General features: G+C 40.7%; 2 protein-coding genes across 3 annotated transcripts; both read right to left on the bottom strand.

Moving 5' to 3' along the window:
• Positions 1-400: 400 nt before the first annotated feature.
• On the bottom strand, positions 401-15,235 carry LOC115359457 (monocarboxylate transporter 2-like). Of its 2 annotated transcripts, none has more exons than XM_030051963.1 (5): positions 15,131-15,235; positions 13,809-14,029; positions 9,114-9,257; positions 5,138-5,953; positions 401-1,589 (listed from the first exon to the last, which is right to left on the bottom strand). In XM_030051963.1, exons 2-5 carry the CDS (start codon positions 14,023-14,025, stop codon positions 1,255-1,257), a joined length of 1,512 nt encoding a protein of 503 aa, XP_029907823.1. In that variant the 5' UTR covers positions 14,026-14,029; positions 15,131-15,235; the 3' UTR covers positions 401-1,254. The 2 variants fall into 2 exon arrangements, with proteins under 2 accessions (XP_029907823.1, XP_029907822.1); XM_030051962.1 differs by having other exon boundaries at positions 15,136-15,205.
• Positions 15,236-15,532: 297 nt separating this feature from the next.
• On the bottom strand, positions 15,533-25,553 carry kbtbd8 (kelch repeat and BTB (POZ) domain containing 8). Its single transcript, XM_030052144.1, has 5 exons — positions 25,538-25,553; positions 23,779-23,986; positions 20,503-20,809; positions 18,962-19,781; positions 15,533-18,773 (listed from the first exon to the last, which is right to left on the bottom strand). Exons 1-5 carry the CDS (start codon positions 25,551-25,553, stop codon positions 18,310-18,312), a joined length of 1,815 nt encoding a protein of 604 aa, XP_029908004.1. The 3' UTR covers positions 15,533-18,309.
• Positions 25,554-25,791: the final 238 nt, after the last annotated feature.

The following is a 25,791-nucleotide window of genomic DNA, read 5'->3' as shown; positions in this document are numbered from 1 at the left end:
CTCAGTGCACTAGCCTGGAACATCCGGGCCTTGCTTCATTAGGTACTCACGCCCTTAAGCTGCTGACATTTCCAAACTTGTTCCCCAGTCTTCTAATTGGCATGAAAAATTGGACACAGCCACCAACATTGAAAGGCTATGTGGTAAATCTTGATTTGACACCATTTCTTTTGTCTCTATTGTCATTTACGTTGCTGCTTGAAAATGGTACACAGAGACGTGCTTTAGTCTTGGCTGACTCTACAGCAAATGACGAGGGACATGAAAACAGACTGTATTTAATCTCCACTGATTTGCAGGACAAAATTATCCCCTACAACAAACAACTCCTTGTTGTGGTGCAAGACAAACTTAAGATATCTGACAAAGCAGTCATTATGTACAGGAAATCACAGCATGTTTTAATTTGTACATATTTCAATTCAGTGTCAATCAACAGAACATGGGATACTCGTTATGAGCAATGTATACAGTTTTTAAGTTGTAATAGCTAGCAAACATTGCTTTTGTCATTTGGCGACTTTAATAGCTTAAAATAAGGCACATTTTAAAGAACCGTTCTTTTTTAATGTTGCTGATGTGTACAGTGCACTTTTATGATCATCTTGCGATGCTTTGGACTACAGTATTAAAAAAAAAAGCTCCTTAACTGTGCCACTCCATGTCCCACAAACTGGCACACCTTGGTCTACTCTCCCTCAAACAATAAATGTCACTGGTAAAATTCAAAATACATTTTCTGTTATATTACAGCAGAACAGACATCACAGCCCTGTGTTTCTGCATGAGAAAATCCAAAAATTACTCAAAATAAAAAATGGCAACAGTATTATTTTCCGCGGACGAAAAAATGTATAGCTGTCAGCAGGCTCATTTGACTTCAGTTCTCACCACTTCAGACCAGATATGTAAAATGCATTTTCAATACTCTGTAAACAACGACGAACAGTGGGTGAGTGCAAAATACCTGATTCCTGTCCCCTAAGGTTATACACATTGTCACAAGAACATTTGAAAAAGCAAATCAAAAAGACATAGCATAATCATGAGTTATAATCACAGCAGAAAAAAAAATAGAAACACGCAAACTAAGGAGGACATGAGAGGTAGAGGTAAAGCTAAAGACTTAAAACATTCACAAGACGCTATAGGTCTTTTGGATAGGGACAGTCAAAATCATTCAAGGTGGAACAGTGCAGAAAGTAAACAACAACAAACAATTCTTGAATGCTAAACACAGAGGAATTACGATTTTCATGGCGTTTCGAAGCTCTCTGGCCTTGGGTCATCCTTGCATGTTTTCATTTGCTCTGCCTGGGTTGCGGTTTCATCTATGGCCTCAGGCGCAGTCTGCTCCACTGTGGCCTCAGGGGGCGGATGCTCCTTCAGCTGCATCATTGTGCCGTTCTCCTGGTCGTGGTTGTCTTTGGGTTCATGATTCTGGCCCATTTCCTTCATGGCCCTCTCCTTGTCCAGCATGTGGTAGTTGTACATGTTCATGACAAAGAGAAAGACCCCACCGGTCAAAATCACTGAACCACACATGATGAAAAGGTATTTGTAGTCGCCAGTGATGTCCACCAAAGCCCCTGTGGAGGAAGGAGATGGAGAGGATAGAATATCAGTGAAACTGAGATATTAAGATAGACACAGTCAATCCTATTCAACACCACATTATATACCTGTGTAGGGAAAAAAAAAAAACAACTTGGAACTGTTAAAGAGTACAAACTACAATATGCCACACTGCATATCTCCATCCAAGCACTGTCCAAGTTTGAGGATGAAGAGCAGGACACGTTTCCAAAGTGCACTTTTGTGTCTACACTCAAGGTAAGATGTGTAGGGCAAAGGTTACGACACAGCTTTCAAACTCTGCCTTGGTTTGTGTGTATGAGAGAGTATGGGCCAATTCAAGAAGAGCCATGTAGGAAATGACAGGGAGCCATTACACCCTGCCTGGCTCTCCCTGCATCGCTGGGAAGGCAATTTGGACGGCTGCTACCAGAACGAATCAGGAGAGAGGCCCATTCTCAGAGCCATAAATATCCAGCCCAAGTCTGCAGAAAAGTGACAAATGTGGTTTAGATCAGATTTAAGCCTCCAGCTTTTCTGAGTCTTAACCCCATCCCACCCCAACCCCTTGCTACCAGACACAGATCGATTGGCAAGTCTCGCTATCTCTGTCTGCACAGTCTCACCATGTATGAAGGCCTGTCCATCTGTCTGCTGTATTACAACCTCTCCTCATATATGCTTTTGGGTCTTATTGATTCGTGTGAGTCATGCACTAGCTAATATCTAAACCACTGTAAGCTAGAAGATGTGTTCTTTAATGTCTTTTAAGTCACCTACACTGGCAAACTAACTTGTGAATTCCACAGTGGAGAGCACCAATTTGTTCTCTTTTTCTCAGAGTAATTGCAGAGTTATTGAATTTGCAACCAAAAAACTTGCTTTGATTTGACTTTTTAAATTTGCAATAAATTGACTTCCTCCAAAACAAACTTCTCTGACTTGATTTTTGAGACGGGATGGACTGGGTTGTTAAATGAGCTGGTCGTCAGGACGATGATGATGTTTGCCTGTGTGTTTGTGTACATGCACCTGAATAGAAGGGGTCACTTTGCATTTGGATCAGTCTCAATTATTTCTACACAGGCTGCATCATCTGATTGATAGCATTCATCTGGTGGGCGTACGCGAATGACCATCACCCTCATTAAGACAACCCTTGATTGACTGAGCAGTAATTATGTCCATCTGGCGAAGTCACCTCTTTTTTTTTAATGTATTCACAACTTAATTATGGCCCAGGTACAGGACTTTAATGACTTGAGTTTGAACTGAGCATCATTAAACACCCAAAGCAAAAGGCTAATTACACCCAATTACCTCACATTCTCCTAATTGGATTGACCTGAAGGTTTGGGAGGGCAGTAAAGAGTAGACTAGTAAGGGGAGACGAAACGTTTGTGCCCTCTGGAGGAGAATGTTCGACGTGCAAGGAGGCGTTTATTTACCCCATTAAATGGGCGCCCCAGAACAGGATCACACCAGACAAACCGCAGGGCCCATAAATTTTCACCTCATTAAAACTCAGGATGGAGGCAAAGAAGAAGTTTGCCAACAGGCTGATATGCAGACTTGATTAAGTCATACACACCGTCTTTCTCTATGTTATTTGTGCAGCACACACTGAAATGAGCCCCTCTACCTGAACTTTAAACTCAACATTTATATTTATTCAACCAGCAGCTCAAGGACTGTCGCCAGTGGCCTCATTCCAAGGGTAGCTCGTGTTGCTAGATCTTCTCATGCTTCTCTGACTTTTGGACTAAAGTACAAGAAGAACGACACTGTGCTGTTATAGAGTGGGTTAGAGAGTGTAGCAAGATTGAAAATGGTAAGGAAACCTGTATGGAAAACAATATCACTCCGATTATGCAGTTCGGACCATCATTGTAGCTAACCTAAGCTAAGGCCAACACTTCAATCTAAAGCATCATCGGATAGAGAAGAATGCTGTGGCTGCAAGTCATCAGGTTAAAAGCCCTTTTTCATTCTCTTCCACTGGCTGATAACCAGTAAAGGAATTTAATGATTTAGCTTGGATGGTGCTGGATGATAAAAAGGAAGCTGAGTCACTGACCCATTTTAAAAGAATCTGCATTGAAGAAAAAAAAAAAAAAAAAAAAAAAAAAAAAATGATTTAAGTGGAATATCATAATTTAAAAATTCATAACTTATTCCCATGTCCTAGGGCAGTGTAACTTGTAAGTGTAAACCAACCAGGTATGTCATGGCCTGTGATGAAAGATGATAGGTAACTTTGAGAGTCCTGACGGGAACTGTTTAGGAATAAGGGTGACCCATCTATTCACTGAGTTACAAGTGATTAAACTGATACAAATAATAACATATATTAAAATAAATAAATAAATAAATAAAAATAGGTATAACTATGTCTATGAAGTAGCTCTGCGTCTTAGAGGTTCTAAAGCTCCAGTGTAAAATTCCAAATAACATTTTTTTTTTTTTTAATGAACTCCTCTTCTTCTAATTTTTATTCCCCACTCACAAATCCATTGGGCCTAGTCTTTGTTTTTGAAACATGTGCAGTGTTAATGTAATGCTCAAATGCATACATACTGAGCTGCTTTTTCCTTAACCCTCACAGCTTGTAATGCCACAACACACAGTTACAGAGTACAAAGTCCTTTCTTCAACTTTCTAAGTAATCCTTACACTCACACAACCAATACATCAGTATAGCAGTTGGAGTTATTGGGATTCTGTGCCACTGTTTACGGTATATGATACAGGTAGCCACATCTCTGGGGAATCTTCAAAAGAGAAGGAAGTGCAAGGACCTCCATAAGCCTAAGAGTTTATTTGCTTTAAAAATGTTCCATAATTAGTGTGGAGGCCAAATCCTTAAACTAGACGTGCCATGAAAGCTGAAGCAATCACCACGGCTGCCTTATTTACAGCAGTAAATAAGCATGACCAATTACTACTTCTCTCTGGGCCGGTCGTGCACTCCCAGCCGCCCCTACTCACGATGATAATCCAATTGTGTGGCAATGACTTACAGTAATGACACCCTCGTAAACAGATGAGCTCTACAGCATCATTGTGCACAGGCTGTGACCAAGACACAGGAAGAGAGCGAGAGAGAGAGAGAGAGATTAAGAGACAACAAAGAGACAGTGAGAGAGAGAGGGAGAGAGAGAGAGAATTCTAATTCTATTTGCTGTTAGGTTCACAATCCAACTTGCTCTAAACTTGCTCTTAATCCCTGCTGTAGCAATCGAGGCCTTCTGTGTGTGTGGCAAGAGAGAGAGAGAGACAGAGGGAGAGAGAGACAGAGAGAGAGAGAGAGAGAGAGAGAGAGGGAGAGAGTTGTACACCTTATGAAACTGTGCGCAAGGGTCTCCTGGCATAGGCTTATCTGACTGCAAACTATGTTTAGATAAAACTGGAAAAGTGTTTGTTATCAGTTGAATGGTCAACTGATTGTTTGCAAAGCCTACATAGTAAGACTATGTAATTTCTAAAAAAAAAAAAAAAAAAAAAAAAAAAAAAGTCTATGTTTATGTTTAGTCCATGTTTAGTGAGTGTACACAGCCCTTACCTGCAGCTGGTGGTCCCAGCAGCATGGGACAGCACTCTATGATGGTGACCAATCCGACGGCACTGGGGAAGCGCTGGGATCCCATCAGGTCCATCAGGCATTCAAATATCAGGCCAAACATCATGCCAAAACCGATGCCAAATAACACTGTGTAGACCACCAGGAAGACATACCCAGTGCCTAGAGAGCACATTAAGTGGCATGAACCGGTGAAAACCATGGCAAAGCTGAGGAAGTACTGGACCCTGGGCCTAATCCACTTGGTGTTAGCGAGTAGGCCAGTGCCAGGTCGGGCAAACATGTCCACAAAGCCCATGATGGAGAGCAGATAGGCAGCAGAGTACTCCTCTATGCCTTGCTTGACAGCGTAGGCCGTCAGAAACACAATAGGCGCATAGGCACCGAAGAAAAACATCAGGCTCCCGATGAGGTAAATAACGAAGCCTCTGTCTTTGAAGAGAGAGAAGTCCAAGAACTTTCTGAAGTTTTTCATACAGTTCCTTTTTAGGCTGGTGCCATAGACATCTGTCTGCTCCTCCAACTTCTTCTGCGACACAGCCTTGGATGGGTTACGAGGTGGAGTAACGGGCCTCATCAGGGACCCAGCGACGCAGCAGTTCAGCAGCATGGCCCCGAGGATGAGGAAACTTCCTCTCCAACCAAAATTGCTAAGTAGGTACTGGTTGAGTGGGGCCAGTAAACACAGGAACACTGGACTCCCTGCCATGGCAATTCCGTTGGCTAAGGGACGCTTGGCGAGGAAGTACTTACTGATGATGGTGAGAGAGGCATTAAGGTTGAAGGAGAGCCCGAAGCCTGTGAGTAAACAGATTATGAGAGAACACAGTCATGTACCACAGCCTCAGATGGCAACAACCTCCCGAACTTAAACACCCAGTGGTACTTGCTCTATTAAATTAAGACTGATTCTACTTGCCTGCACATTAAGGTTCCATCTCATTTCACATTTGCCAACTAAAATCTCATTACAGAATGCTGGGATAATTTCAGAAATGATTTCTCCATTTAAGTGGAAATAAATTAGAGAGTCTGGGTAATTCATTCACTTACTTGTCCTTCTACCCACAAATCTAATTTAATAGCATTTTGCTCAGAAAATGAGCACCTCATTTTCCAAATCAGTGTTCACCTAAGATGAACAGCTACAGGTAGCTGGTTAGGCCGCTACATTCCCTGCTTCTAATGCTTAATGTTCTTCCCTGGTTCAATATTCCCTTACTGAATTTTCTGAGACACGCTTAGGGAAGCTGGCCAGCCAAGACTGCTCAGGATTTATTTAAGAAGGACCCCAAAAGGAAGAGATTTACATATTTCTACTCTTCAATAAGCAGTGTTTGCCAAAAAATATCAATGCAAAGGTTAACAACAACAACAATAATAATATTAATGATAATGATAGTAATTCATATATTATAAAAGCTAACTCAGCCATACTTATTCACATTAACACTGATAGCAGGCACTCACAATTATAACAATCATTGAGGAACCATCACATTTATACCACTGGGTAGTACACCCCTCAGAAAGTGTCATAATTGAGTAAATCATGACCTACCAATAATTGACACGACAGTACAAAGTAAGACATTCCTCATTTGGGAAGAGGTACCCTCTCTTTAAATATTGACACATTACCTTCCACAGGAGTGTTGAGTTTTAATGTTTTAATGTTTTAATTTTGCCTCTGAAAATACTGTTAAAATATTTTTGCCAACACAACTTATCAGCTATTGATCAAATTCAGAATTTCTAGAAGGGAAATTTGACGAAGGAAATTTGTTTGCATCCTCTCAAATAACAAAATAATATATTGTGCATTTCTCATGAGCCATCTTACTATTATAGTATACTAAAAATTACATAGGATGACAGCTGAACAATTTTTGTTTGCTTGTTTGCTTTTTTCATAAAAATGTAACTTTAACACCATAGCTGCTCAATGAGTTACTCCCAATACCAGACAAGATATATGGTGAAAACTGCCACAATAGATAGTGTGTGCAATGTAGTAAATATCTGTCAACTTCATTCATTAAAGACAGGAGCTGACAGTGATGCTGCAAAGCTGGATGAACTATAAAGAATTAAGATGCATAATGGGAGCTGAAACAATAAAAACATTTGCACTAGATGCCTATATTTCCCATTTTCACAAAATCAAAAGCATCATGCGCTATATGCCTTCAAAATTCATGACATAGACTCTCGTGTCAAGCTAGATGCTTCTTTATAACTATTGCAAATCATCAATTTAGCCAGAAACTTTTCCCTCTGCAGCATGACTGTTTAATCTCTCCTTGGCAATCTAGTGTAAAAGAGCTGATTTGTTTCAGACTGAAGGCAGTGAAGGCATTTCTGTAAATATTTTCCATAAAATCCCTCAGCTATCTATCTCTGATACACTGAGTTGACAGATATTTATTTAATTGTATGCACCATACCTTCCAACACTGTAATACAGTATATACCTACAAGGGTACATAAAAGTGTGGAAACAGCTCACTGCATTTACCAGTAACTGTACCCGAGTAGTCTTTTGAGTTATTTGTATATGAGCGTTTTTAAAGTCAGTAATTTCATTTTTACTTAAGCATATTTTCTGGTAAAGTATCATGCATAGCTACATTTTAAATTGCATCCATTAGAGATTATAAATACTGTGGACACAGCAACAGACCCTTGACCATTATAAAGTGGCCAACTGTGGAGCCTTTCACAGTGAATGGTCAATCAGTAATCGGGCTGTATAACCCTGTGTGATTTTTTATCATTTCAAAATCTTCCAATTAAAATAATGTCATGTAATATGTAGTGCTCTATCCCGCTTTTAGTATTGTATGAAGGGATGGAGGGGTTACAGTGTCTTTAGATTTTTACACAGGTAATTTTACGTCTACTTGAGTATTATTTCCATGCATCATAAAGGTGTTATACACACATAGATACTTATCATAGGAAGGAACTTCAATAAAACAAAAAAAAAAAATGAGTCTTGCAGTATCTGTGCTTGTTACTGGCTCCTAAATAAGGCGCAGAGGGAGAACAAAGGCAGACAATCAATTCAATTTGAGTTCTGGGAGCACTATTTACAGGGCTAAGTCCTCACTTATTGATTGAAAGCCAAACACAGTCAGTGTTGTCAGGATGTCTTTCAATTGGATGGTTGTCTGCATTTGTGTGTGTGTGTGTGTGTGTGTGTGTGTGTGTGTGTGTGTGTGTGTCCAAGCATATGAGCATGTGTACTAGGTGAAACTGCCCAGTGCCTATGTGTCAGTGTGCCAGGGCACAGGGGAGCATAGCAGGGCGCACACACACACACACCCACAGGCACCACAAATGGACTGGCTGCTTGCTGGGCCTATTAATCCTACACAGCAGGGTAATGAGCCTCGCAGGGTGGCAAGGAGACCCCATGTGAGGAGCTTGATGGGAGCCTACGGGAAAGTACAGAGGGCCACGGAAGACCATGCTCTCTGGGATCAGGGACAGCTCTGTCTTAATTACCGTCCTAGCCTTGGTCCCCTTGGTGCTCTAACTGCACCCCACGAGGCAGTGCAGATGCCCTGGGCCCAGACTGACAACATGTCCCGGGAACAAGACCTGGCAACCTAAAGAGAGCCTGAAAGGATGTGAGCTGCCAAACCCAGAGGGGCTTAATCAGAGCTGGCAGAAGGATGGTGGTGGTGAACAGGGATGTAAACAAGCCCTGGATCCATATTAAGAGATTGGTTTATTGATTCATTTGCTTCCTTGCAAATGTATGGGTATTACGCTGCACTGATTGAAATGGTCTGTGTTTTGGGATGCCATTAATTTGACAAGATGCTGTTCACTGAGCACAGCCTTACAATTATGATCACCAAACCTATCAAAAGCATCTCAAGAGGCAAGATGTACCACAAGATATTGAGATTACCACAAAAACCATGAAATATAAAACTTGTGTAATTACCTCCAATCACACCAATGCAAATGTACAGGTGGATGATGGAATTTCCGAAAGAAGCGGTTACCATAGACACCCAACACATCACACCACCAAGTATGACGACTGGCCGGCTTCCATATGTCGTGACAAGCAGACTGCTCACAGGTCCTGCAATGAGAAGGGAAGACAAAGAGGATCAGAATAATCAAATGTCACATTTCAATATAAACAGGTTCAGTAATTAACTTATGTACACATCATGATCACGTGGTTTTGAAGAAGTGCACACAAACAGGGCCGGTACTCACTCCAGGCCTAAACCAAGGGCAAAAGGACGTCACAGCAGGTGTTGAGTGCTCCCCCCACTCGTCTCCATAGTGAAGCAAGTCAGTGACTCATTATACTTTCCCCTGATAATGTATAAAACACTACACTCAGTGATCAATCAGCAATTAAACAGCCCTTTATATGCTGTCATTCTCTTCCCTTCATTCATAACCCTGTCTGCGAGAGTGACATTTCAGCAACACCGTCCCTCTGCAGTGCACCATAATGCAAACGTCTTTCTTCTCCTTGCTATTAAGTTCAATCATTTGAATAGAAAATTATTCTGCCTCAATTTATACAGAAAAACGGAGAGAGCATCAATCAAACTAATATGTAGGCCGCCACGATTACTGAAATCTTAACAGGCTGCTGCCTTTCAAGGCAGTGGTAGGAAGGGCCTCTGCGTGGACGATGATAATTGAAAAACAGCCCAGTAACTAGTAAGAGGATTACATATTTGGCAAACACCTACTATTTTCTAAAGCATGTTTACCAGGGTAGATGATTAATTTTTCAGTGAGAGAGTGAGAGAGAGCTTCAGAGAGCTAATAGTATGTGGGGAACAAACTTGATTATGTGCAATCAAAAACATCTGAAACTCTTTTTGTTTGTACATATGACAGATGTGGACTCACATAGATTGTGGCAGCTATGTGCAAAGGAAGCCAAGGTTGTTGACAGCAGAACAAGCCACACTAGTTTCAACAGCCACCTGTGCAGCATGGCCAAGTTGAAATGTTTATTGCAACCCAAAGAAATGCTGCAGTATAAATGGCCCACTTAAAAATAGGTGCACAACACTGGCAAGCTCTAGGGTGGCCTCAAGCATGACCCTCAAAACGAGGACACCTGTGAGGGGCAGACAAAGTGGGTAACCAACATAGTTACAGTTGCAAAACAAGTGTGCGCATACCACAGTTCAGGGAAATTCAACCATGTGCCATGGAGAACTTAGAGTGTGCAGGTTTTATTCCAGCCAAAGACTGCACGAGAAGATTTCACTGATGAGGACAAGGTTGAATACCACATTTGCTACAGACTGTAAAAAAATAGCCATACATACCAATTTGGCTGCTGCACACACGCACACACACATTGAAAAGAGATAAAAGAAGGATACTGGCTACTGTAATTTCAATTTACCATGAAATAAATATATATATATATATATATATATATATATATATATATATTTTTTTTTTAATGAAAGTGTAGTCTGAGGCCCCGTGCATCTGATTTGTGCAAGTGGTCGGTGAGATGCTACCTGTCTACCATTAGTACACAGGTGCTACCATGAGTTTATGCAGGCAGCCAAACTTGGCAGCAAGCCGGGATGATTGATAGCTTGGATTTCATCTGAGATCATCTTGTTGTTTTATTTCACCGGGTGATGCAAACAAGTTTAATCTAGAAGAGTGCACCCAGTAAGGTGCAGATCTCCAGGTTTCAAAAAGAGCATGAATTAAAAAGGCAAAATTCTAAATTAAAACTAAAGGTCTCTCTCTTTCTCTTTCCCTCTTTCTCTCTGCCTTTCTCTCTCTCTCTCTCTCTCTCAAACACAGGCACACACTTAAGACCTGCAAATATTTGGCCAACAGTCCACTGACATATGAAACTGCGATGGCTGTGTAACACATGTCAGCTGTATGTCAACTCGTGAGAGAGAGAGAGAGAGAGAGAGAGAGAGAGAGAGAGAGAGAAAGAAAGAGAGAAAGAGAGAGAGAGACAGACAGACAGACAGACAAGAGTGATGGTCGAGCAAGCTATGCAGTGAATGAAGTGAGGGACTGCCATAAAGTAAGCCTTGGAGAGAGAGAGAGAGGAGAGAGAGAAAAAGAGAATGAGAAAGTGAAAGAGAAAGAGAGAGAGAGAGAGAGAGAGAGAGAGAGAGAGAGAGAGGAACAGAAGCAATGGTTTTGAAAAAGTTCTGAATTTCCGCAACCACGAGAGGTTCATATAGTGATAACTGTGCACAAAAAGTTTGAGGCTGATAGACACAGTAATATGTGAGATTAGACGCAGTCAGACACACAAGACCAAGCACATTATATCCTCCAGGCCGCCACCTAGCAGAGGCAGAGAGAAAAAAGACATGTTGGAAACAAACCCAAGAAACACAACTTGCAACTGCCAATATTTTTAAGTGACTTTCCTAAAAAAAATAAATTCACACATCACAGCATAGTTGCTATGGCACAACTATGTTGTGATTTGAGCCAAAAAAGCACAAGAATACGGTATGTACATTTTTAGTGGATGTTCTAATCAGAAATGGCAGTAGTGGATATCTGATGGCCAGTTAAGATGCTTGCTGGCCAATCCTGATGGAGATTAGTCAGTCAAGCATAATGAAAAAAAAAAAAAAAAAGTCGCTATATTCTTGACACTGGTAGACAAGCAGTTATTGATGCATGCCCTTATCCATACATCTCACAAAAAATTTAATTGGTTCATTACTCTTGTGAATGCTATTACAATATCTTCATATAAGGCATGCTGTTTTATCTGGATAGGAAAGAATTTTGAAAGCAGAATCACAGAGAACTACAAAGAATTGATATAGCCATCCTTTCTTACTTTCTCTTTCCTTTTTCTCTCTGTTTCTATTACTGAGCTATAAAGCATATCACCTAAGAAATGCCCTCAACCACTGTATCTAGATGAAATATGTACATAAAAATACCTGCCCTACTGTTTATACAGTTAAAAAGGTGCCTATGGGGGTTAGACGCCACCCTATTGTGGCATCCCACACACCACTGCCATTTCCACTTCCATTATAACTTTATCACTCAGACTCCTTGAGTCAGAGGTTCTCTGAAAATGCTGTCATGTCTCTCCCATGGGGGCCTGGTGCCAGACCCCAATGTGCTGAACCTTTCTCTGATATATTCCCCCTGTCTCTCTCCTCCACCGTGTGACATTGCTGAAGCATTGCCAAGGACAATATGATAAAGCCCTGTGCCTGAGCCACAGCAGAGGGGAATATTTCACCAGTTAGGTCTCCCTAAGTTGACTGCAGGTGAGTCAGGCACCCTGTTGTCCTGTAACCTTGCAGGCGGCCACTGATGAATTCACTTAAAGCCTCCACTAGATTTCAGTGTTGTCATATTTTTGTATCATCTAATGAGCCTTCCAAGGTCTCTCAAAAACACCATTAACTAAAACCGGGCTCAGGTGAAATGAGACCAAACACCCATCAAGGAAAGTCAGTTCTGATTTCTCTGACTATTGCTTTTGCCTGTTCTGACAGCGAATGTTTCTTGCAGCAATTTATCACACCATGTCCCAATCAAGGTATGTGGCACCTGAATATATAAATGCTAACATAAGGGCAGACAGGCTGAATTTTTATGAAGTAAAATTCACAAACTCACAGGCTGGGTTATACAAAATAAATCAACAATTTGACCTGAAATGTGAAATGTGGGTTAGGACAAGTCAGCTGTTCTTTTGTTTGGCTTTGTTTCATCAAAGACTCACTAGTGAAATTTAAAAATGTTTAAAAGTCCTGGACAACAACAACAACAATGATAGTAATAAAACTATGCACCATTACCACTTTTTCAGTGTCAATACCAGCACCATAGTAGTGTATCCCTCATAATAAGAATGACCCTAAAATTTAAATATCTTCATATGTAAACATGTAAACAAGGTCTGTGTGGATACCTAAATTCAAGTCAGGTGAGAAAGCACATGCAAACAATGTTCCCTTCACTAGGCAGTCACACTACTTTCAGTTGGATGCAGCCACTCTTTGCTCATGTTAACTCAGTTTATTAATTATACGGGTTGCTAGCCTGAGGGAGCCAAAACAACTTTTTCTTTGCTCAGAGAACAGACACAACGACAAATAACGAAAAAAACTGCAGCTGAAATAGAGCAGAATTATCCTTTAATTCTCAGTTAGTTGTTAGTGTCTGTGGTTTAGATTCCACTAACAACTTTGCGTTATTACACTTGATCTACAAATATCAATCTCAAATGAAAAGCGCTATTACAAATTAAGCTAAAAAAAAAAAAAAAAAAAAAAGTAGAGCAAATACCTCTGACAACACTATGCAATTGTCAAGATATGCCAGGTCCACATGTTGGATATTCACCAAAAGTTAATCATGCCCACCCCGACACCACGCTTCAGCCAATTAGTGTGAAAAGCTAATCTGTGCTTCCTTGTCACATGAATTGACAACTAGTTGCCCTTGATTCAACTCAATGTGGATAACCAGGACCTGGATGACAGAAAACCTCCTCAGACCTCTTGCCACATGACCAACCTTTCCACAAAGTTTCAAGATGTCGTGTTCATCAGTTCAAAAGGTGCAGTGTATGGGTCAATTCAATGTGACTAATGCATCGACAGCCTTCTTCACAATATGACCAACTCACCTCCTGCATACATGGCAGCGAGCATGATGGATGAGATCCATGCTATGTCGCTGTAGCTGATGGTGAATTCCTCCTGGATCTCGTGGAAGAAAACAGTGATGGCTTTGGGCAAGGCGTAAGAGAAGCCGATGGAAATAAAGGCCCCTAACACCACCACCCAGCCCCAACCTCCATCCAGGGGTCTGACAACCAACTCAGCTTCTGGTGCAGGGGCCATGTTCCTGTTCAGAGACAGGACAGGACTGAGATTATATTGTCAAGACAATCAAGATATACTGTAATTTGAAAAACTGAAAAAAAGAATGACCAGAGGCTTAATAAATAATTGAAACCACTTATTCCTTCCAGCCTATCAGAAGATGTCATTTGCATCCAGAGGGTTTGAAATGGCAAGAGCAAATATTGATAGTGCTGGGAAGGCTTTAAAAGGTCTTGGGGGGAAAAAAGTATTTTATTGTAAACTTTTTTGTCTTTCTCCTCCTTTTGTGTAATTAAGATGTAATAAAAGGGGGTTTTGGTAAAGCTGGTGAAATGAGAAGACTCTGATGTAATTGTCCGACTTTTTTCAGAAAAAACATGTTCAGTATAAACACAGTCACTTCAAAAGATCCCAGTCACACAGCATGTGACAATCAGCCTGGACTCATTACTGAGGCAACGTTGTTAGTTTACAAGAATATGCCTTCCCCTTATGGTGTTACAATACGCTAGACGCGACTTCAATAGCTTATCAACGCAGTAAGGCGAAGAAAATTATGAGCTACCAAATATATTTATTTGGTAGCTCACCCTACTATTCATTTTGATACAATCCGTACTTTAACGTGGGCCAGATGGGTGAAACTGGCCTCCATCATAACTACCGCAACAAAGACATGCGGCCAAATCCAGGCATGGCATCTTCCTGATATGAGCCACCAAACGAAGCGGAAACACGTTTTGGCGATGAATGAATGAAAGGCGTTACCAACTTACAGGAATAAGCGTGGCCGAAAAAGCGCCAAAAATCTGACGTGGCAACACAGCGCCGCGGGAATGGGTTTAAAAACTCAGGTTAAACTGTAACTACTACTTTCTAGTGCCAAGAGGCAGTACAACATGATAACCTGAAAAAGTTGCTCAACAGTTTACTTTTCTCTCCCGGACTCTCGGCGGCTCCGTGAGGAAGGATGCACTGTACCTCACACGTGGACAAGACGTTGATCTGTGATATAATGTTAAGTGCACGGTGTTGCGCTTTACCTGTAGAAGAGCGCAAAACGCGGGTAGGCCACATAAGTAATACAGGTAAATAATACAGAAACACCCCAAAAGCACCTTACCTTACCTTTGAAACAGCACCTCTGCGACCAGATTTCTCTCTCCAAGTTTTAAGCAGCAGTTTTAGCCGACTGCTGCTGCTCTATTTGACGTATGATCACGTGTCATCGATAGCCTAGGGGGTGTGTGTGTGTGTGTGTTGGAGAGGGGGGGTTTCCCAACTGTTTCCTGCCCTGGACTGCATGTCATCATCGTCACAGGATCAGTAGGTCCCAAATAGGTAGTCCCCACTTTCTCTTGTTCAGGTCATAATATAGTGTAGAATTAAACACCTCTCACCCAACTCAACTCATCCATGTTTCATTCACACAAGCATGTGCAAATGAAAACAGATGATGCACACACTTTAATGCTTAATGTAATTATTATGTACATATATTTAAAAAAAAAAAAACAACAAATGACACTTTTAATAGTTTTATTTTCAAATTATGTGCAATGTGAATTTCACAGTTGAGCTCAACCACCACTATAATCCCAAACCCCAAAAAAACAGACAAACCAGCAAAGAGTGAAGAAAACTGCAGGAAGAACTCAATGGTGTAGCACCCATAAGCAATGCATATCAATGGCCAGTAGAGAGCTCGATATTGCAGCCCAAGGCCATTAACTCTTGTACACAGAAAGCACATCGATTGACTCCTAGCTTGTTGTGTTAAATGACTGGTGTTTGAAATCTGTTGTAACAATGTACTTACTTAGCTGTAATGCTTAGTTTCAATGAGATGTTACAATAAAGCAATACTACTACAGAGGGGGGGAAAAAGGAACAAAATGAAAAATGAAACACTCATGTGCAGGTAATCATTTTTTTCAACAGAGCACAATTACTCTACTGTAACTAAATAGGTAATTAGATTAAAAAAAAAAAAAAAAAAAAAAAAAAAAAAAACATTGAAAACAACAAAAAGAAATCATCACATCTATTTTTCAAGTTATAAAAGAAACCAAAAATAAGTTTAAAAAACTGTGCAAGTACAGCAAACCTATAGTACAGTATATTACACGTATGACAAAACATTTAAATACAGTACTGTGTATCAATAGAAATCCTGAGAGTTGTCCATTCCTGGTTCCCAAATGGCCGTTATGTGGGCACATGGGTGAACCTCCCACCCTTATCCCACCCTGATGAGGGCTGTTTGAGGGCACTGTTCCAGTCAGGTCGATTGAAAATCAGCTCAAAGTCAGTCATCTGTAGATCTTCTCTTGGAGAAGTTTATTCCATCCAAAACTCCTTACTGAATGTGACACTTCTCATGTTACTCTCCATATAAAAATGTTGAGGACAGAACAATATGATTGCTATACGGTTGATGAAACAAATCTTTTTTTTTTTTTTTTTCTAAATGCAGGGGCACTCCTTGGGATAAAATACAAGGGCAATATGTAGTGCAAAGATGACACAGGAAACTGCATGAGGAAATTATTGGCGGCATTGAAAATGTCACAGTTTGACAGGGAACGTCACTTCACGATGGTATTACTTCTATACAAGATTGTCAAAAAAAGCAGCACCAACAGTTTGTGTCCTGTGTGATGGCGTGTAAAGATGAATTCATGGCCGTTAGGTGAATTAGCACACAAGCCGGACCACCCTCTCATTTGTAGTTGCTTTTTCAGGAGGGTGCTTCGTAAAGTTTGCAGTTAAGGACCATTGAAGTGGAGAGTGATTCAGTGCAATGTGGAGTAAGACTTACGAGATATTCTTTTTCCATCAGGACAAACACAGTACTTGATTATGATGTCCAATATCTAGCCACAGGCACAATAACATCCCAAGTGATTTGCACTAAATTAAATCACTTCTCAATCCTACACCACTACGACAGCCACACAGCCATTATTTAGGACCTACATGATTTGAACTAGCTGAGACGAGCACCCAAATCAGAACAATTAATGCACTTCCACTAAGGTAATAAAACGTAATATATCCTAATCACAGTTCCATGAGTTATTGCTACTAGAAACTTCTCTCCAATGTCCAGATCAACTAAAGCACGATCTCAAATGTTTTTTTGGCATTTGAGAAGAAGGCTCTTTCAACCTTTTATTTCAAAAGGAAGATAACAAAGTGTCAAAAAACAGGCAACCTTGACAGAGCCCAATGCTGATCCGAGCTTTTCACACGCTTGCTGTAACAATGCAATGGCCTGAAACATGTCCCTATGCTCCTAATCAGATGTCCCTGCAGTTGCTACTGGAAAAACTTATTAGTTGGTCTGAAATTCCCACTTAACTTTGCCACACATTTTACTCTGTCCTTATTTCTCCAATGTGGAGAGTGAATATTCTAACTTTTCACTGAAGTTGTCTTGGCATGTGACACAAAATGGATGCCAACTCAAGAGTGGGAGGCTATGAACCTCCACGCAACTGTATCTCAAACAAAGCTCAAACTTAAAAACAGCTTAGAAGCCAAACATAGTGTATTGTTTGACACGCTGACACTTGTGAGGGAAGAGGGTGCCATAAAAATATCATACACGCTTCAAGCTTCAAAAATACTAAGGTTTCTAAATCACGAACACACTTCAAATTAAAAGTTATCCACAAAATAAGCTGCAGAAACTTGAGCATAGAATTAAAAAAAAAAAAAAAAAAAAAAAAAAAAAAAAACACACACACACACACAAGCCTCCTCAATCAGAGCTAGCAACCTACTTATGAGCTACAGTGCTCATCTTACCCGTATTAATATATAGTATATATAGTTATTTGTGTATATATATATATATGTATATATATAAATTTTCACTTTATGTTGACACGTAGCATCCATATTTCCAGAGGGCACTTTTATCTTACGAAACCCCTCATTTGCATGCTTATCATTTGTAAAAATCCTTACCTATTCATGTATCTAAAATAAAAATGGAACAACATGGCTCAACAACAAGCAAAAAATATGATAATTGCACTTATGATTCATTGTACGGTTCTGTTAAACAAGCATCAGTGTGGGTAGTTGGTGCTGTCTGAAAAAAACAAAAAACAATACTGCAATCTTTAAAAGCACCCCCATTTTGATCATGTTAACTTTTTGAACGACTTAAGACTTAATCGATAATGGTCCTTGTGGTGCAAACCCAAGGTAGCACCAGGCACAAGGCAGGCAAGACCTCACAACTCCCTCTGCCTCCAAGATTGGGTTCACAAATGTTTTTAACTAGCTACCTCAAAGCACTTTCTGTAGACATTGAGGGTAAAGTTTGGCCACCACACATTCGAAATGGCGGCCCAAATCCCAGAGGCGGTCAGGGGTCTCATAGACTTTGGTCCATACGTCCACCTCATCATCATACTGGTAAAGGGAGTTCTTACGGCTGGTGCGGAACACATGCTCCTCCACCATGACCTGTGTTGCTCGTACAAACAGGTGTAGCTTGCCCTGCAGCAGCATGGCCTTGATATAGGGGCTTGTGGCTTGGTCAAAGGGCAGGTCTCTCTTCCGGCTCCACGTGTTTTGCTCGATGTCATAGACCTCCACAGTGAAGGTGCGCTGGTGGTTCCTGCAGATGCCTGCAATGTAGTAGATGCAGTTCTTATATAAGGCAGCCAGACCCTGGCTCCGAGGGACATTCATCGGGGCCAGGTGACCCCAATAGTCCTTGCGGGGGTCAAAGCAGAAGAAATATTCACCTGTGGACAACAAAGGGAGTTTCAATTAACTGTCTTTTTGTCCACTTTACAATACATATATGCATAAAATTACCATCTAATTAATTTTCAGATGGAACTCATTTTCAATTAGTCAAGAAATACATATCACAATCATTTTCAGTCCATGTTAAAGACTACATACCAGTACTCTTCTAACCTGAGCTCACCTTGGAGGATATAGATGCGGTCTCTGTACTCCACAGCACTGTGAAACTCCATGGCGACTGGCATGGGGCTGACGGCTGTCCAGCAGTTATCCCTGGCATCGTAGCACTCCACTGACTTTAATGCATTTCGCCCATCACCTTCATATACACGGCCGCCCAGTGCATAAAGCTTCCCACAGCAGTGCACCAGCCTACAGCCTATCCTGGCCCTTAGCAGAGGTGCCCGTGGAAGCCACCGGTTACCTGCATGCTCATATTGCCAGAAGTCACTTTCAGCCCGATGGTCTATGGACACTTCACTGTTACTAGGTCGGTAGCCTCCAGCGATGTAGATATCATTCTCCGATGATACCAGGATGCCCACCTCTCGGAGGTCGTTGGGCGGTTTACAGAGCTTGAACACCCTGCCGGTGGCTGTGTCCAGGCAAGGCACCGTCTGCTTCTTCCCTGAGTGTTTGTGAGCGGCGTCAAAGCAGATGACCATCTCAGAGGCAGTCATACCCAAGCGCTGGGGGCAACCATTGGTGTCACTGAGGCGGCCTTTGGTCTCAGCAGGGTCCTTGGACAGGGTGAGGGCACATGCAAAGGGGGCTGGTATCCGACTGAGGAAGGCCTCATCCAGTAAGGGCAGACGGATGCACTTGGAAAAAACCTCAGCTAGGTACACCTCACGGCCAGGCCAATCATGCTCCAACCAGCGGACAATGCTCTCGTAAACGTGCTCTTCCTTCTCTACGTTCAGGTCATCATTGTTCAAAATACTGACCAGTTGCTCCTTGGTCATCTGAAGGAACTCCTGTTCCCATGACACACACAAGAACTACCACAAAAACATAAGAAGTTTTTAGATTTTTAGCAACAAAACACATTTGTCACAAAAATAACTCAGCAATGCAATGTTATAGGAGCAGAATAATACACTGTCTTCCAAAAAGATAAGTGTAGAAGAGGCCATTTATAACCAAGGCTGGGTATTGTTTGGAAACTTTAGGAAATGATATTGTTCAGAAGGCAATCAACTTTATTTTAAGGTTGAATTTTATGTTGAAGTTTAGCTTCCATGAACATATGAGATATGTTTACACCGGGGGAAGAGTTTGGAGTACAGAGACACAGTCACAGATCAAGTGCAAGAGCAAGTCTCTTTTCCATACTTGATTGTTTTTACACTGCCACAAGAGGCACGACCCATACATGTCACCCCAGTAAGTCAAAGTAAGGTATTGTTTTTGTCAGGAGACTGAATTTGTACTTTGCCTATGTTTGACTCCGTGGGAGGCATAATGTTAGCTTGTGTGGCATTCCATGGGTCTGATTCAGGTTAGACCATGTGATGAAGCTGGAAAATAAGCCATCTACCACAACCACAACATAAAAGTATCTGAAGTTATCTAAGCTTGTTTTGGTACTTGGCAGTAACCATCTCATTCAGTCTGTGTCAAAAAAGTACCAACCTTCAGCACCCAGCCCTTATCATAACATAACAATAAAATGCAATACATTTTTTAGAACCCAATTCTATGCTTAAAAGTTCAACCGACCTTTTTGCGGATGTAGTCTTGCGAGCGTTCCCTCAACTCCTGATGGCCATAGGCATCAGCAAACATGTAGACCCCTATGCAGTTCTGAGGGTCAAGCCGGCTGATCATAAACTGGGCACACTGGTCCTGCAGGGCAGGAATCTGGAAGATGCTGGCTGCAGTGAACAGAGCCTGAACATTGGACTCAGAAAGAGTGACCCTGGACGTGTAGGCATAGTCTAGGACGAGGTGCATGGATTCAGATTCCACCCCAACAATTCTGACCTCACGCTGGTTGCTTTCTGTAAGGCCACTGGTGAACATGGACCTGTTGGTTGGGGTGGGAAAAATACAAATGTAACAACAAGATGGTATCAGTTTTCAAACAATTTCATTCAGATACAAATGTACAAGCATTTGGCAAGGATTTTTTTTTACAGTCATTTACACATTCATTCAGCTAAGAGTGGAGCTGTTGATTGTTAATGATTTCAAGTGAAGCCTTGAATTCTATATCAATACTAAACAGCTTTTTTATACTTTGAATAAATGAAAGCATGACCTATCTATATTTTTTTGCAGGTTAAGTGAACTATTTACTTACATAACTACAAAATGTTTCTTTAAAACATACAACTATTCATTAGCTTTCCATTATATTGTTTCTTTATTGCATTTAGTAAGGACAAAGCCATTATACAAATTGTATCATCAGTGCTCGGAAATGGAACGCTTGGGGGAAAACTGAGAAGTCTGCCAAAACTGTAAGGGTCTCGTCTCCAACCACAAGGCTAGTGGGGTGCTGGTTATCACGGAAGAGGGGAGGTACACAATCACACAGAAGAGAGCTTGTTTGTAGAATGGGCTGAGGGATATTTTTCCTAAATCAGAATTGAGCTATGAAGGCACATTGTAGATCTGATGACTAAAAACTCCTCTAGAGGTTATCAAAGACACATTTGAACAAATTAACAAAGTAGTATAAATGCAAAGCATCGTCAATCTGCATGTAGGAACCATGATAATCAAACTAAATTTGTTGTATCATAACATATAAACTAGTAGTTTTTTCCTCCACTCTTGTACACAATATGTATATTGTCTAAGATGACTTCTGTTTTGAAAAATATTACATGTTATATGTCAACTTCTTGACACTCACTACCCCGCGGTGATATGAATTGGAAGCGCACTGTGTGTTGTTTGGGCGTAATTCCTTGTAAATCACTTGAAAAATCCAGGCTACTATGATTTTAGACAGTTCAGATTATGTGACTAGTTTCCCCCAATGTAAGTGTCGGATTCATTTTTTTGATCTTGCTGTCATCTTATGATTTCCCTTGAAAATAGACTGATTGATTCTATGTGATTGTATTTACTATTTTAGTTTTACCTGCTTGGGTTTCACTGATATTACAGCAACCTAACCTTGAAGCTGTGTTTGTTTGGATAAAAAACACCAATCAAATCTTTTTCTCAGTACCTAATGTTCATGTTCTGAGTATCTATATCTTGATATAATTCAACTTGTGTTTCAAACGCCAACGAATCGTCCATTCTCCTCTCAAAGCATTTCCAATTACAATAGGCCCTTATTCAATTGGCTCCTCTCTGAGGAAAGGGGCAGTCACGTCTGAAAATGGGCTCACAGATGGGGTAAAATTCAAAAATACCTAATTATAATCCATTTAACACCAACTCAGCCTGCATTTTTGCAGGTTTGAACTTATAAACAGGTCCTGAGTTTATCAACAAATTGTCGACAATGTATCCAGTGTTTATTCACATATGAAGAATGGGGCCGGGATATAAATATAATCCATACATCTGGACACAATCTGGATACAATATGCATGCTAATGCCAGGTGTAAAGGGCGCCTTAGGCTAACACAATGCTTAAACGTGGTCAAAATGTAGAATAAGATCAGGCTGCACTGTATCGGGCAAGCATTATTGTTTTCCACTGCCTACTGTTGCTCTACACATGCATAACAGTATTATTCTCCACCTTTTTCATAATGCACAAATCTCACATTGCCTTCTGTCTCAGTAGGTTTTGCTGCTATGGATACTGCTGCTATTATCAAACACAATGCTGGACACCATACTTTTTTGCACTTTTAGCATTTATATATTTTTGCTAAGTATGCACATGTTGGATGGAGTATGTTTATATAACATTCCTTTGCTATAACCTTGTCTTATCTGATGTATTTTGTTACTGTACACAGTAACAATGCTCAATTTGCCCATGGGAAGCATTTACGTTTCATGAAATCTACACCAATTGGCTTTAAAAAGAACAGAGCATCAATCTGTCTGTCACATCACTGACTACCTGAGGAGTACACATCACTGCTGTGCTAACTTACATTCTCAGATGATCTATTTATGCCTTAAGTTGTGTGTGCATACATACATATAAATACAAAAATTAATTTGTTAAAATACTAAAATACTACAAACAATGCAAAAAAAAAAAAAGTCTGTTGCCAACTTTCAGTATTATCTGAGAAATCCATTTAGTGATGGCTGACAATGTTTCAAAAGCAGACATTTCTTATGGTAGTGACAAAAATAAGGCTGTGTTGTTATAGTTAGTTTTCAGTTATTTAGCAATTCAACAGCCTGTAAAAAAGGTGTACCTGGAAACTAAGTCTGGGCAATAATTAAGGATCATCATTTATTTATTATCTTTCAGTGGAATATATTGTGACACGTGGCTCTGTTGTCTTAACTTTTAACAAGCAAACTGTTTCAAGCCATATTGTGGTAGAAGAAGCTAAAAACACTGAAAAACAGCTGGAAGCCCAGGCTAGGCATGCTTTAAACATGATCTGTAAAATCTTAAAATCAACTGCAATGAGCCTCCAACAAAGCAATCTGAAATTCGGGGATGACTGGTGTTTGTTCTGCCACCAGTTCAAATACCAGCTGCTGAGCTCCAAACAAGCTGCACATGTGAAATCGACTATTGATGGAGGCAGGAATAGACACAGAAACAGTAGTCCAACAGAGCTTAAACAAAAACACAGCTGACTTTCTCTGTGGATAATTAATTCAACTAATTTTGATATATTTCTACAGTGAATGTTGCAGCCATACCAACTTTTCATTCAAAACAAAGATATAATTTCAAAAATGTATGAAGTTAGTACGGCCAGACATTTGAATGTTGACATCATTTAGTCCACACTGAAGAGCTGAATTATGCTGGTCAACTTAATTGCCAGTATAAATACGAGGATATGATAATCTCTCGCACAGGGATAAGTGCAACATGAGGTATTGCCTACCTAAAGTATGGGCTGATTGCAGCAAGGACATTTCGGTGACAGGAGAAAGTCTTGCCATGGTCCACTTCTACAACAATGTCTGTGAGCTGTGCTTCATCATACAAGGCTTTGAGCTGCTGAAGGATGTTACAAGCATGAACAGCATCTACCCCGTTGTAGTTGGTGTTTGGAGGCGTCCCATTTTGTACTTGTAACAGCTTCCCTACCTCTGAAGCAGAGAAGCAGAAAGGGAGGAAAATGATCAGCATGGCACCTTTAAAAACAGACTTCATCATGTAATATCATATGGAAGTGAAGGTAGGCGGTTATTAAAAACATGACTCAGTTTAAGAATTCCCGTTTCCTCATCACAAAACCTGAAAATCCAAACAGCATCTGCAAGCATGTGCAGCACAAGCCACTCGTAAAACAAGAATCCAGAGAATTAAAGTTGATATCTGGGAACAAATCAGTTTTGAAGTCTGACACCACATTTCAAAAGTTACTGGGAGAGCACTTGTGGAAGTTTTCTACTGAAAGAAGTGTATGGTCAGGTCTAGTAAAAGCTTACACAAAAAAATTAAGCTTATTTGCAAATTTTTTTAAAAAAATCCAAGCTTCAGTGGGTCCACAACACATGTGCCCTATTCATTTTTGTATGGAATAACTCCAGGTTTTTATCACTTTTGCCATAAGAAACTGTAGTTTTCTTTCCTGATTTCCAATTTTGGGAGGCAATTGAACACATTCACATATATTTACTGAACTGTCTTACACAAAAGGAATGATATGAGGGCCTCTAAACACAAATTAATTGGTGTCCTTCGTTTAGGAGTCATAACAAGGCAGGCAGACACGTTTTGTATCACATGTGCGATCAGAAGTTGTACAAATTCGACACTAGCTTTTTTGCCATCTGTAAAGTTACCATACTGACTGATGTAACCAATGTCCGCGATTGCTAAAGTCTAATTGGCATTGTCTCCGGCAGGTATCCCGTGTTGTGCAATGCTAACTAGTTGACAGAACAAAGAGTCGCGCTGAGTGAATGAAAACTTGGCTAACGTCTCGCAGGGTAGCTAGCGAGCTAACAGCCATTACAGTGCATCTGGCAGCAGATATAGGTGGCTTATTAGAGGCTAAGCAACTTCAAGAACACGGGCTATCAGTTCACATGCTGTACACAGTTTGATTTAATTCTTATATGCCTTTAAAACAGCCTCACGCAGCCGAGAGAGAGATTTGGACAGTGCTAGTTTAGCCAGCTGACTTGGAGGCTTATGTTAGCAGAAAGCTAGTCACGAAGCTAATGTTAGCCAGGTCTCTTTGACACAACATTACAGAACAATGACAATATATCACAGGACGATGAAAAGCGTTATTGGGCTGTTCACTTTTCCTAGAGAAATTTAACAACATTGCGTCAAGTATCGGCCGAGTTATTAGTGAGACCAACAGCTGTAGCTATAACTTATCCAACATTTGTCTCGTCACAAACAAGTGTTTACACCGATCAGCTGTGGGTAAGCTAGCTAGCTAACCAGCCGAAAGTTAGCCGGATAGCTAACGTTAGCACCGTTGCCGGGCTAACGATTACCAACACTTTTGAGGAGTCGCATCGAGCTTCACCGCTTTTAGCGAGAACGCAACTCGTCACGACTCTTTCCTCTGGCCAGGCTGTGAGTCTAGTTTTCGTGTACGCATAAATACGCAAACATCAACTTTAAGCGCATTATTTCAGTAAGATTAGTGCTCAAAAAAACATTGAAGATTTGCTAACCTCCACTGGCAGCCATTCTCCCCCAGTCTGTCTCAGGGCAGACCGAGAAACGTCAGTGTACGGAGCCCCGGAAACAAGCAACAGCCAATCAGAAGAGGAGCAAGGATCTCTCAGCCAATCAGGTTTCACTCCTCTGAAATAGGAAAAGTTGATATGGAAGAATTGCTTAATTACATTAACATTACTACAGCCGAGACTCAACATAATCAGCTAAAAAGTCGCGCCAGTGCAAATGCGAAAAGGCAGACAAGGAC

This window comes from Myripristis murdjan, chromosome 5 (assembly GCF_902150065.1).
Source record: "Myripristis murdjan chromosome 5, fMyrMur1.1, whole genome shotgun sequence".
Classification (NCBI taxonomy): domain Eukaryota; kingdom Metazoa; phylum Chordata; class Actinopteri; order Holocentriformes; family Holocentridae; genus Myripristis; species Myripristis murdjan.
Note: the sequence above shows the minus strand (reverse complement) of the source record. Positions and strands in the feature narration are given on the sequence as shown.

Bases quoted from the DNA above. Each gene is read 5' to 3' on its own strand.
- kbtbd8 (XM_030052144.1), bottom strand. The intron at 20,810-23,778 runs GTAGGCAATACC...CCCAACCAACAG, and splicing joins GCAATCAGCCCATACTTTAG to GTCCATGTTCACCAGTGGCC. The intron at 18,774-18,961 runs GTGAGCTCAGGT...TGTTGTCCACAG, and splicing joins CCGCATCTATATCCTCCAAG to GTGAATATTTCTTCTGCTTT.
- LOC115359457 (XM_030051963.1), bottom strand. From the start codon at position 14,025: ATGGCCCCTGCACCAGAAGCTGAGTTGGTTGTCAGACCCCTGGATGGA. The intron at 5,954-9,113 runs GTAATTACACAA...GTTTACTCACAG, and splicing joins TTGCATTGGTGTGATTGGAG to GCTTCGGGCTCTCCTTCAAC. The intron at 1,590-5,137 runs GTAAGGGCTGTG...CTTCCTCCACAG, and splicing joins GCTGGGACCACCAGCTGCAG to GGGCTTTGGTGGACATCACT.